Raw genomic sequence first — 14040 nt, forward strand, 5'->3', positions numbered from 1 at the left:
AGGTTATTGGATTAAAGCCAACAACAGTTGTCAATCATCCAGCTGTTACACATCTGAAGGTTGTATTCAGAGTTGTGCCTTAGTTGCCTTACATGTTTTCCTTTTCTTTTTGTCAGTCTGCCCTGTGATTTCACCTAACATGTGAAATGCCACAGGTGGCTGCGGGCTGTACGCCAAGCTATCAGCGGGATACCTCAGCTGGCAAGTTGAATGCTGTGATATTTACCTCAATTACCCAGCGTGCAACTGAGGCAAATTATATGCAGATCATCATCTGTAAGTAAGAGATAGTGCTCTTCCCCTCGTGTAAATTAAGTAACAGCACATACAACCCTCAGAAGCTAACACAAGACACATTTGTCTCCCTGGTTTTTTAATAGTAAACTTGGCAGGTCTTTTTTTTGTTTTTCTTTTTTTAATCTTCTTGCAAATTGGACTGCCGCAGCACAGTGCCACATATTGGACTGTGCTGCTAATTCCTCACTATTTCTGTCTCGAGTGATTAGTCACTAATTGTTGCTTCAATCAAACACCTGCATGTCTTACTTTAAGTCAGGTCCAGCCTTTGTTATCCAGGCCCAAGGTCAAACACCTCACACAGGACTCTCCTCTCACTTCTGAGTCATGCAATTTGAGTTGTTAAACAAAACCATCCCACTTTTTTTGTGTGTGTGCGTGCATTTGTCTCCTTTAGCTTGCAGCCAGCTCTGTAGCACTACACAATTCAAAGCTGTATGCAGTGCAGTTTGAAGAGGATTATGATTATATCAGGCCTATTTACTATTTCATGTGGCTCTTGATGATACTTTGTACTCAGCCTACTCAGCTTATTACTTTCTCAATGAATAACAAATGAGTTGTCAAATAAAAGGCAAATAAACACAGGGCTAAAGAGAAGCCGATACAAATATTTCATTAGAACATATGTGGGGAAAAATAGGTTTGGAAAATCAAGCATTAAATTCAAATACTAAAGTGGGGGCATACTTTGCCTCTCTGAGCATCTCACGCCCCCCTTTTTTTTCTCTCTCGTCTGCTCTTACACGGGCACATGCGGCGTCTTGCCTACTCATCCAAACAAGAGGACAAATTACTTTAATTATGGAGTAATTGCAGAGTCTTGTGTTAATTAAATCTTTATCAGTTCAAGTAAGTGGATTGCTCCCACATGGAAACCATGCAGTGACGTGCTGCCTTGCTCTCTCCCTCCTCCCCCTTCTGCTCTGTCTAAATTTTCAGTCTAAAACCATCTTTTATTCACGGCCTCACCCGACTCTAACGTCTCCTCACCCCTGCGTCTCACACTGAAATGATTGGGATTAGCATGATTTGGGGAAAGGGTGGGAGGGTGGCAGGGGTGGGGTTGTTTTACCAAGTCTGTCGGCAGCCAGCTGTTTCTTAAAAATACCATAACAAACATGATAGCACCGACACGAGGGAGTGTCCTCACGCTGGAAAATGAGATACAAGATTTATCTCAGGTTCCTGGTGTTTGACAAAATTGAATCCTCTCATTTTAATTGCTCTCGACTAGGTGTGCTGCTCCAGGCGATGAAAACAGGAGCTCTGTATGTTGTCCCTTGTTCTCCGCAGACTATTATGTTCCATTGTGCAAAATGCCGATTATGATTTGCTTTATCCTTGTCATCTATCTTATTTAGGATCATTTAAGTAGCCACATGTTACAAAGGAACAGCAGTCAGCCCTGTTATTATGTGTGTTTGAGTCCCCTGCTTGTTGTAATGAGAACTGGATCACAGAGGAGAATTAATCTCTCTGAAGACCTATTCTGTGGTTCAAGGCCTCGCTACATGTACATTTTACAGGGAATGGTTGTATTTTTTCCACTTGCAAAAGAGCACAGCGTTAATGCTTGTTGTTTCTCGCAGCTTTGTCTTTTGACTATTTGGGCCAGGCTGCATGGAGCAAAAGAGAGGCAGCTTTACCGTACACAGAGACCTGGTCTACAAATTCAAGAATGATCTAACTTTATTAACCAAATTTTGTTAAAAACATACAAAACATGAACAAAAACATAAAACATAAAATTACCTCGTTACGATTCCAAATGATATTCCCAGAGTTATGTGACCAAACATGCATTAACTTGTTTTTTTATTGGACAAAAAAGTGAGACTGTTTTTCAGGGATGTGAAAACTAGTTTGGCACTATGTACTGTAATTACATGTAATTACACTTTTATGGTGCTCACTGTACACTGATATCCATGGGCTGATATATTAACAGCATGCATCTGAATGAAGACAAATAAGTCAGAAAGAACCAGAAACAACAACAAGAGATCCGCTCCCCCGGTTAATGTCTGTGGGTTCCAGGCTTCAGCCAATCGGCGCAGCATGCCAAGGATTCTTGACAACGTATTAAAAATTAGCATTTTATTTATGATTATGTTAATTTGTCCAATTGCATCTGATACTTTGCCAAAGGGGAAGGAGGTGGTAGGGCTGTGTATAAAACTGTTCCACCCCCTCAATTAAAGCTGAGAGTGCGCACATCAAATGCATCTTGATTGTTTTATTTCATATGCATTGCAGTGGCCCACAGAGCCAATGTTATGAAAAGTACATGCTATCCAGTTATTTCTCACCCTGTCTGCATGCTGCCCATTGATTGTAAGCGAGAGAAGGTTGAGTAAACATGGCTGCTCTTTTTGCAAGTGCAAATACTGCAGAGTTTTAATCTTTCTGCGTCAACACAATGTACATTTTGGCTCGTGGACACCGCCAATGTGCAGCTGTTTAGCAGAGAGAATGTTTATGAGTCGACGAATGGGTGTAATATGGCTGTGAAGCAGATTCAAAGGGGCTTAAGTGGATTACACCTCATTTCAAGGATGCTTAAGGTAAGATTAAAACAGATATGTGGTAGGTTAAGTGAGGAAAATACAAAATCAAATAGATGGAACTGCAGTCAGCCACTTTCTCGTACGTGGCTGCTCTTTTTCTGTATGTAGAGCATTGAGTTAAAAAAAAATCAGCAACAAAAATCTGAGACAAAATGCTAATTTTTCATGTAAAAAGGACTCGGCAAAGAAAGCATACGCACATTTTAAACAACAGTTTTGCTCCACTAGACCGTCACAATTCACCGTTAATGCCCTTTCTTATCTTATGCTACAAATCCCCAGAGCTGGAACATTAGAACTCTCTAATCACACACGCTGGCACACAGTGTGGGCACTCCACACAAACACAAACACACGCATACAAAGTCACACACCTCACATACAATCTGAAAAAGATAATGAATTTAATACTGCTGCTATTACAGTCAACTAATGTTTGTTAATAGCCTGCCGCCATATGGAACGAGGGCCTCAACCATGTGGGTAATTCCTCTCTTTGGACAAGCTGTCAATATAAAGGCCCTGCGTTTATTTTGTGAATGCATGGGATAGAAAGGGGGGGGGGGGGGGTCTTAATCCAGCTGGCTCTCTAATGATTCCTCTGTGCCCCAAATATGAGCTACATGGCTACGAATATGCCTACAGTTGTGTTTTATCTCAAATATCAGAGCTGAAATGTGTCCATATTGGCGCTCCAATGAGCATTTGCGCATATGTTGTACAGTTTGGGTACAAGACTAGCTTTCTATGTGGTAGGGGCTAATGGAAGTGATGGTTTTAGAGAGAAGTCTTTATGACGTGCCTGATTACCCCTCACCCCCCGCCATCCACCACCACAAATTCATCCCATCTCCTCCCCACATCCCTCTTGCCAGCACTGCACCCCAGTGGATAACCAAGCTTGGATTAGCAGTGACATCACACTGAAGAGATGGCTGAGCCCCAGTATGAGGAAGGGTGAGTACTTTGGTTTGTGTGTGTCAGATGGGTGTGAGTGTTATGTGTGTGTTCAAGTCTGATTAGACGGTGAGGGTGGTGGTGAGAGGGACGGGAGGATTAGAGAGCCATCTGAGAGTTGGTTAGGTGCTGACACCACTCCACCTCACCAAGGGCTCAATTTACTGAAGGATCAGAGTCATTTATGGTGGGCTGGGATTATTATCAGTTCAATAGGGCAATTTCTTTATTACAGTCACCTCTCAACCTGTGAAATATGGACACTTGTGATACATTTACAAATTCGTGTATCTTGTTTCTGGCATAATCTAGTGCTCTACTGTGCACGTAATTGTGCATTTGAAGCAGGTACTGTAACAGCTTTAATATAATAATGTTTTAATCCAGTAATAATGCCATTTTCACTGTAAGGCTTAAAACAACCCCTCCAAATGAGGGAAGGCAGGCTATGTTTGAGTTGAGATACTCAGCAGTCCCTCTCAACTAAACCTCTTGAAATGCACTGAGAAATTATATGCATTAGAAAATGCATATTTGCATGTTATCCTTCGAAATGGTGCCTGGCAATGAATAGTAATCACAAACAGGTCCCTTTAAGTAACTGGTTTGAGCCTTTAGACTTTAACACATACTTTTCATTAGCATATGTAGTTTCAGTTTACAAATTAGCCAGATTTAGAGTTCTTTCCATTTCTGTACATTTTAGCACACAATATTATACTTGGAAGAAAACCTGAAAACTTGAGTGTGTTTTAAAATTTATGAGTAAAGCGCAAAAAGAAAAGGCTTTCAATTTTTAGACTAATTTTGACAGAAAAATAAACTGTCGTGCTAGCGTAAAGATGCAGACCCAACCCCTCCCCGTTCAGCCCTGTGAATACAAGTGATGAAAGAAGACTGATGCACATTCCTGAATGACATTGAGTGAACCAGGAAGTAGTCATAACCATGTTTCTTGGCCAACACGTCCGAGATAAAACACTGGTCGTCCTCATTTGAAACGCTCGTTTTTGTTTCCTTCTACAAAGCAAGAAACAGCAATTCAATGAGTAATGCAACTTATGAGGAAAGCGTGTCCGGTAATATCGCGAGGTTAGCCAGTCGGCGTGAATGAATACTTTCCGCGGGCAGGAAGGACCTAACTCAGCACACTCTCCTGCAAGTGTGCTGAAGACTATGCAAAGGTTTTACTTAGAACTAAATTAAATTTACTTCATCTCTACCCAACATCGTTTTAGACGTAGGTCAAAGTTTTATTTATACCCCGAAGGGTCTGGAATACATGGACGCTAACGTTAGCTCGCTAGTTAAGAGGCATTTCAGTGAAAATCGTCCGTATTTCCCCTGAAAGAAACAAAATGTCCGCGGAGCACAGAGCAAGCTGGATACTGACAGGCACCGTGGTCGCTTGTGTCGCCGCTCTGTATGTGCCCTGTGTGCAGAGGACGGTCCCCGGTGGAGACTCAGGTTGGTGCTAGCAGGCTAGCTAACGCTCATTTGGTCACGTGGCTTTGTTGTGTTGCCGGGAGCCAATCATATTGCACCTTGTTGATGAAACCGCTGCAGCTTGACTGGTGCTGTCCATGGTGCTGCAAGTGCAGGTAAAGCGACGTTTGTCGACGTGACAACGTAAACAAACACATGCCAGACTTTGAGATACACATATATAAATTGAAAGAATCATTCTTTCATTCATGTTTTTAAATCGTCCGCGGTAAATACAAAAACCTCTAAATGAGACACTAATACCTTTTTTACTTCCAGTGTTTAAGGCTGATTTTGGAATCAACGCTGGCTGGTAAAGACAAAATGCATTATTTCACAATATTCAGTCAGTGTAATTAACAAATAATGCAAAAATATACACGACTATCTGTATTTATTTCGTTGTTTTCTTTCTTATTCTTTTAAAATATCTTGACGTCAATTATTTTGATGTAAGTTGGTGTTGCTGTAAAGAACAATTTCCTGTCCTATTTGGGATGATGTAGTTTAATGTAGTTTATGCTTTTCTGTTCTTTAAACTCAGCTGCTTTTAGTTGTACTTGTACTTGTTTACTTGTATTTTACTTGACCCAATTTTACCTGCTACACATAGGTACAATGGTACTGTAAGATAAAATTGCAATTTTTAAAAAAAATAATCAAATAATAGCATATTATGTGTTTCAGAACTGTTAACATTTTCATTTTATTTTGTGACATATTAATTAATTAACTTTTTAATAACGGATGCTCTTCCTGATACAATCCCAAAAGGTATTTGTGTCTCTCGCCAGACCAAACCAGCAACCTTTTGTTTGTTAGGTGTTTGTGCAAACCATGTTTGACTCACACCTAATTGCACTTTTCCTCCACATTTTATGCATTTTTAGATTTTTCTGACTGCTGGGTAATACAGACACCATAATTGCTGACAAAGCACTGTTGACAACCAGTCACTACAAATAATTGTCCTTGTTTATTTAAATTCAATATTTTGTGTGCATGCATAAACCTAATTTACATTTAACACGGCTTACTGTGGACTTGAATGTATTCCACTCAGTACCTTCCGATGTGTTTTCCCAACATTCTTGTAATGCAGTTTATGAAGGAGTGCCTTGAACAATTACAAACAGTGTTTAGAAGTGATACCAAGGTTACAAACTTGTAAATTATGGACTTGAGGGCATGAAGGCTCTGCTTGTTAGGTTTTTACTGCTTTGGCGTGCGAGCTGCAGAAGGGAATGCATTTTTGCAGAATGAAAGCATAAGAAAAGCTCGGCCAGATATAAGCGAGGAGAGATGAAGCGAGAGCGGGCAATTGGAGTGCTGAGTAGCCCTGCTGGTTGTGCTGCTGTCTAACGAACAGGGCCTTTGAAAAAATGGCCAGCCCCTTCTCCACAGTGTTTAGGGACGGTGCAGGATGCCCGCTCTGATAGTGCCAGCTGAACACCCTTCCGAATTCTCCAGGTCTCCGTCTCTGTGTCCTAATCTCTTTAGGTGTGATGTGCCCTGGAGAGGCTTGAGCGCAGCCCCGCGGGTACGCTGTTGTCTAGGAATGTGGAGTGTGGAAATGATGGGGATTATGGGAAGACTGGTGTGGGTGCCCATGCTCCACAATCACAAAGACTCTTGGCACCCATGCTACTACCCCGTTGAGTCAATATTTTCCCGTTTTAGTATTGGGGCTGCAGAACTGCATCTCTGTTGCACTGAGATGGATGTTTTGGCTTGGTATTAGTTTGAGTTTCAGCACTGAATGGTGTAAAAGTGTGCCACTTCTAAGGGGAAAATGAGTGAAATTGAGAAGCCGATGAAGGATGAGAAAGTGTGATGTTAAATGATGGCAGGTAGCTGGCGGCTCATGCCAGGTGAAATGGAGCTGTGGAAACATTTAAGCTGTGCAGGTGGAGGAGTTCTGACTTCATGGTCCATTAGACTGATAAGAGTTAGGGCTCCTCATGTGGCAGAAATTTAGGCATCGTAATTCACTGTATCAGCAAGGTTGCAAAATATGAGAGGAAACCAGTGCCATCTGAAATCCAGCCCTTCTGTTTTGTAAAGGTTGTTACTGCATCACTGCTCATGTCCCTACTGTGCAGATGTTTGTTTGTTTGTTTTTAAATATATGTAACAGCACCAACAGCTGCTCAGATTGAAACAGCTGTATTCTTTTCTTCTTTCTTACGTGCTATATGTTTGAAAACCAGTGAACACAGGAGAGCAATATAAATTAATTTACCTTAATGTGATATAATGGAATCGCATGTAGTGTCTTACGGATTCGACATAGCTTGTAAAAGTGATAGAGTCTGCAAGAAACAAGGCCAGCGTTTCATTGGATGTTTGACGGAGGAGGGGACTACCCGTCTGGTACCAGTAGAGGGAGCTGTCCTGAACCTAAACATTTATCAATGTCATTTAATCTGAACCAAATTTCAATTTTCATGAGTGGGAGATGCAAACATTGGGTGAGAAATCAGTATAATTTGAAATGCTCTGGGTGTATTCTGGCACAAATGGGTTTGTGCCCAGATACATTAAAGCTCCCTCAAAAAGCTTTTAGGGGTTTTCTTTTCACTTTGTGCTGCGCCTCACACAGAGCTTGTCAAAAAATTGTGCAGCCGGCTTTTATTTTTACAGCTTACTTCATTCTGTGACTGTCACCGGCGTAGCCTTTCTGTTTGTGCCCAACGGACTAAACGAGACATTGAGACATTAGGAGTGTGGGAGCAGGAGAGAGGCACGTAGAGCAGCAGAAGAAAGAGGAGAGGAAAGGACCCTAATGCATGGGGAGGATGGGACTGGAAGCATTATTCTCAGATCTGCATATGTGTGTCTTTGTGTGACAGAGCATTGGAGGGGGAGTCTAATGGTTTGTGTGTACGCGCGTGTGTTTATATCTGTGTGTATGTGCCGGAGAAGGGAGGGAGGCATCGGGGGAGAAGTGAAAGATGAAGAGAATGAGCGTGCCGCTTAGGAAATGTCACACTGGGAAGATTTGCAGGTTTTGATCCTGGCAAATTAATGCAAAACCCCAGTGCAAGTATTTGATTTGGGAAAACTTTGGGAGCAGACTTGTCTCTTAATAATAATTATTGGGTTTACATTAATTTCCTCCCCTATTCTCTTCCACAGGAGAGCTGATCACCACTGCTTGTGAGCTGGGGGTAAGTATTAGCTGTATTGTTTAATCAATTCACTCATTAACTCTTATAAGCATTAAGGAAGTTTAATTAAGCATGGGCAGAAAGCAGATTAATTTACTTTCAGTCCACAGGTTTTTCCCCTTCTTTTCTATACACTTATTTTACTAAGTTGCAAGTAGAGAATGCTATAATTTGCAACCCGTTTTTCAAATCCAATTAAAGTCAATGGTAAGGCGATGGCTTTTGTAGGCTTTGCCTTATGTACGGTATAAGGCTTATTATATCCACCCCTCTTTTTTGTGTGTGTGTGTAAGCCGCGAAGAATGAACTAAATCGGGTTAACAGTTATAATAAGTTTTATTATTTAATAAAGTTTATTACGCCGCTGTGATCCTTTTAGGGAGGCTGTGTCGGTGTCACTATGCCAGTAATCCTGCCGTTAGTGCTGCAGTCCGTGTGGCCTGCCTGTCTGCCTTTCAGGCCTCCCCAGGGCCTTGCAGGCCATCTCTGGGACCCAGGCTGCTGGCCCCCCTCTTCTGATCCCCAGAGCTTGAGAGTTCTCCTTCTCTTTGCTCCTTGTGGCCTTTATCGCTCAGCTGTCCTTTAGCTGCATGTCGTACACTACTGTCAGCCCACACAGTCCTTCCTCATGCTCTTAATCGCTCTTCATTTTGGTGACGTTACCCACCTGCGTGATGCTACCATTTAGTTCACCACTCTCGCTGCTGGAGCTTTTCTTTCTCTCATATTTACAGCCTCGCTTTTTGCTCATCGAGTTATTGCGACGCGCCTTTTCCATTCCCAGCTCCTCACTCAAATTTTCGCAAAGCTGTTTGCATGTCTGCAAAAAGATCCTTTGCCGTGTTCGAGGTAACTGGTGAGTCAGTCACACTCTCACCTTTCGGCTTTCTGTTCATTCGAAGAGCTGCCCCTTCTCACTGCCTGCATGCTTTGTGTTATCTGTGCCAGGGAACGAGTCTGTGTTTAATGACTGAGCCCTTATCTGGGTGGAAGAGACTTAGTGGCTAATTGCTGCGATTGCCAAGATCTCCCAGGCGAAAATGACTACGGCTCTGCGGTGGTTTGGGGGTTGAGGCTGGCGAGCACCACGTGTTATACCACGGGCTCTAGGGAGCTGCACTGTCCTTGGGAAGAGGCCCGCAGCAAAGAAGTGAGAAGAGGGGAAAAGAAAGGGAGTGTACGGCTCTCGTATGACAGCACAGTCAGAGTAAAGCCAAGCAGGATGTTTCTGACTCCTCGCAAAATTCACGTGTGCTTACCTGCTGAGGATAAAATGTTGATACAGCAATATATTAAATCCCTTTCTTGTGTGATAGAATTACAGATATGGTACACCGTTGTTAAAAATCAGAGTTTTTAAAAGTAAATTTTGTAGGGACTCTCCACACAGTCCCGATGTACTGGAGTCACTACCGGCGCTTATCACATAATTAAGGGAAAACAGAAGCTGAAGAAGAAGAAATTTAAAAGGGGAAAAGAGAGCTAAAAAACTAAACAGTTTCATTACTGAAATGGAGTAAAAGTAATTCATAGTGATGCATACTGGCACTACATTGCAGGGAATAAATAAATGTTTTCTTCTATTTGTCTTCTGTTTTTTTAAAGTTGCACAGTTAAGGTGCATATATCATTGATTATTGTCTCTTAATGTATAAGGTATTGTGATACAATCATCATCGTGGTAAACCTATTGTGATAGCATCACATTGTGAGCTATTTTTACACATACTGCAGCTCTTTTTCTAAACATCAGTGGTTTGTCTGCCTGATCTCTGGGATTGTGCCAGTGTGTGAATAGCAGATCACTGAATTTTACACTAGTGAGCAGAATCACGTGTTTTTGCCCCTTACTCACTTTATCAAAGCTGCTTCCCTTCCCAAACCAAATGGAGTATTTCCTCTAGTATAGCAGTAAGAACGCATCTTCTGCTATATGCTGCATGTAAGAAAGGATCACCTGATTCTCCCAAAAGTGTAAAAAGTTCACGTGTGAAATGGCCCTTGTCTTTGTTTTTGTGTCTTTAGGTGGCCCATCCTCCAGGATACCCACTCTTCACTCTACTGGCTCACATGGCTATGCGTCTGCTGTCCTCACTCTCTCCAGCCCACAGTGTTAACCTGATGAGTAGCCTCCTGGGGGCTGCAGCTTGTGGTGGCTTCTGCATTACTGTCTGCAGGTAGGCATATGAAAAGTGTGTTTCCCAATTCCAGAATTTCTTGATGCATTATGTTCTGTTCTGAGATTTTAGTTATTGTATAAAAAAATTACATTGGTGTACTCTGCAATCAAGTAGGTATCAGTAACTGAAGTATTAAATTCTCAAAGAGAACTTTAAGGAAGGCACAAAGAGCCTCCCTCCTTCAGCAGAGGAGCCTTCTGGTGACTAACTCACATCAAGGGAAGTAACAATAATAAGAAGACATTTTTGAGTGGCGGCAGTCTTTAAACATTCCCCTACTGACTTTTTGCATCGTGAAGCTGTCTGGAACAGAAAGTGGTATTTTTGGGCCCTGACTGACAGGCAGTGGTCTCCCTGATCCTCTGTTCAGTATTCAGAAGCAGAACCCAGTCACCGTCCTCCCTCCCAGCACCTTACCCTCCCTGTTTACCTATCAGCCACCCGTTGTGAGAATGCGTGTATGTGTATGTATATCCCAATTATTGTGCCCTCCACCCCCCCAAACCTGACATCCCTGTTCTTCTGCCCCCCCCACTGCCCAGCATGCTCCCAATCCTGACATGGCACGATTTCTAATCTCTCCCCTTCTTGCCTCCTGGGTCTGAGAGGAACAGGATCACTCTCTGCGCTCCTCCCTCTCCCCTCTCTTCAACTACCTCTCCCCTCGCTCAGTCATAAACACAGTTTACGGTCCCCGCATTGCCATCTACCCACCCTGCAGCTTCGCCTGCTGCTGACCGTATCATGTAAGGAGTATTTTACCCCTTCCTGCTTTGTCTGTGTGTTTATCTTGCATGGTTAACCAGACTGCCTTACATCACACTTTTTGCTGATTTTACTCATTTTCCACACTGCATTTTGGTGGCAGCTTAGTGTCAACATTTTACCTTTTTGTCCCTGTTTGTGCATACTGGGCTGTTTCCAACCATGTCATATATTTCTAAGTTACTATTTCCAGAATAGAAATTGTTGAATATGATGTAATTTCTTCCTGCTGTACACCTTGGCAGGCTGTGAGGACTCTGTGATAGCGGGAGGACAGCAAGTGAAAATGAAATTGTGTGTGTTATAAAGTGCGCAGTGCTGGGCCGGCTTCCTGTGTGCTTGGCCAGTGTGTGCGATGTGGCAGGAGGTCTGGAGAAGGTCAGGGTACAGGGTCAGCCCTGCTGAAGTAGGGCAGGGACTGGAGAGGGAGAGCTCCCCAGGGGACTGGCCTTAAGCCCAGACTGCATCAGTCTTAGATCCTGCCCTGTCTTACTGTTTCTGAGAGGTGAACCAAAGGCTGCCAGCTTTCACCAGTGTTCCCAGGACAAGGCAAAAAGGACAAAACAATAAAAAGAGGGTAAAAAAAAGGGGGGGGGGGGGTGTTAAAACGCTGCACTTCTTTGTCATGCCTTAACTGGACATCCTTATTGCTCCCCTGGTATTCATGCTTTTGATTGGACTCTGTTCTTGGCCAGACATTTACAGTTATTTTGAGGGCCGAAAATATCCATGCAGTCTGCTGATATTTGGCTCCTATTTTGCATGTTAACCGTAGCCCCAGTTTATAATCTCAGGGGATTTAGATCCAGTTGTGGATTATGGTCAAGTAAAAAGTCATTAAAAGGCTCTGCAACCCCCCTTACCCACAACCGCCAGCTAGGGTTCATGAGTGGTGAGGACTTCATCCAGAGCGCACAGTTACACCATATAAGCTCTTAAGTGTGAATGTATAATCTACGCTTCCAGTTTAGAGAAATAAGCATAAAAGGTTTTAGTCATTATCTGTTCAGGGCCTAGACTGGGATGAGCTATGAGGCTGTGGATCAGTTGGCACACTCAGGTTACTGGGGGGTTACTGGAGAGGGCAAAAGATGAGAGAACTGGGCGAGGGTTCCCGGATGGTCGAGACCTGCTTCTAGGTTCTGGCATGCAGGGTATTTGTGTGATTTAACCCTGTCAACAATACTGGCATAAATGCCACGGCCACGCAGAGACCCTCTGTTCAGGCCTTTCCCTCAGATGAAATGCCAAAACTGACCAGCCGTTCATACGTGCTCTGCCCTTGTAGTGAGTGTGCTGTGTCCCAACATAATTAATTTCTTAAATGTCATTTGTTGTTTTTGTCCCTTTGTTGGCCCTCCTAAACAGTTTTTTTTTGTAACTACTTCTAATTTTTTTTGGGTTTTCATTTGCTGGGAAATAGGCCGACCTCACCCTCCCAAACAAATGATTGCTTTGTGAAATTATGTTCAGATGGCAAAATATTTTGAAGTTAATACGGGTACTCGACGTCAGTTTCTCTCAAATAATAAATGGTAAGACCTTGAAATTCATCTGGAATATACCCAACATTGTGAGCCTTTGATGTATCAATTTAAATTAGTCGGCCAGATTGCCGTGTTTAATGTGGGGGAATGTAAGTTGATAGGCTTGGAAGCCACTTCTCTCTCTTGCATAAGTTTAAATGTAGCAATTTAGCTTCCCTTTGATTTGTCAATTACAGTTTTCTTTGCTTGATCATATAGTTTGATGGCCGAATTGCATGTCTTGTTATGTTTTCACACCACGGCCTGACAAGCCTTTGAGGATGGTGGACGTAATGATAATTACTATCGATTGCACTGGGAGGTTCACAGAGAGAAACATTTGGCTGGTGGAATGCTAAAGGCCTCAGCTGTGAGTCTCTGGAGGAATGCGTAGCAGGATAATCCAGACAGCTCTGTATTTTGTGCTCTCTCGTTTCATAGTTTATCTGCTAAAGCTGCTCTGAATCTCTGCTACCTGAGAGGAATCTCTCTCCATTCCCCAGCTTATCCCGAGACACCGCGAGCAGACACGTTAGTGAGCTGACAGCCATCACAGCAGAAAAACCCCCCAACTTCGCCCCGCTCAGTCATCAGCACTTTTCCGTTTGATCACATGATTACATAACAGGCCCGTTGAAGCACACCAAACGTGTCTGGCCTCCCTCTTTCCCCGGCGGCCCTCGAGAGAAAAACCGCACACCTGCGAAAGGCTCCCCTGCCAAGAGCTAGCCCATGTGGCACAGCTGACACCTCAGTGGACGGGAGGGTGGGCGTGGTGCCATCCCCTGCCGCGTGCTGCATACCCAGCTCCTTATAAGGACCTCTACCATATGGTCCCAATGGTGCTTTCTCTCCTTGCTCAGGTGGGTTGTTTTTCCAAAGGGGTGGGGTTGTGTGTGTCTTGTTGAGGTCGTGTCAGGAGCGACGTGTGGGGGAATTGTTTTTAGCAACCACTGATGTGGGTTTGTATCCAAAAACAGCTGAACAGAGTTGTTTTATTGGGTAATGCTCTCACCTCTTCCTGTAGGTGGCAAGGATGCCCCTCCCTCTCACGTCTGCTACTCTTGGATAAAATCTTCAGCCTAAGTAT

At 43.2% G+C, this 14040-nt stretch overlaps 1 protein-coding gene across 2 annotated transcripts in view; it reads left to right on the forward strand.

The window, feature by feature from the left end:
* The first annotated feature begins 4730 nt into the window (after window positions 1–4730).
* Window positions 4731–14040, forward strand: part of tmem260 (transmembrane protein 260) — a 36125-nt gene continuing 26815 nt past the window's right edge. For both annotated transcript variants that reach the window (XR_014871167.1, XM_085143233.1), the window contains exons 1-3: window positions 4731–5291; window positions 8448–8479; window positions 10505–10656. Coding sequence is in view for 1 of the 2 variants with exons in the window: in XM_085143233.1 (XP_084999359.1) it covers window positions 5183–5291; window positions 8448–8479; window positions 10505–10656 (293 nt within the window). In the remaining variant the exon portion in view is untranslated. The remainder of the gene's footprint in view (window positions 5292–8447; window positions 8480–10504; window positions 10657–14040) is intronic.

Source organism: Neolamprologus multifasciatus, chromosome 19, assembly GCF_963576455.1.
Source record: "Neolamprologus multifasciatus chromosome 19, fNeoMul1.2, whole genome shotgun sequence".
NCBI lineage: Eukaryota > Metazoa > Chordata > Actinopteri > Cichliformes > Cichlidae > Neolamprologus > Neolamprologus multifasciatus.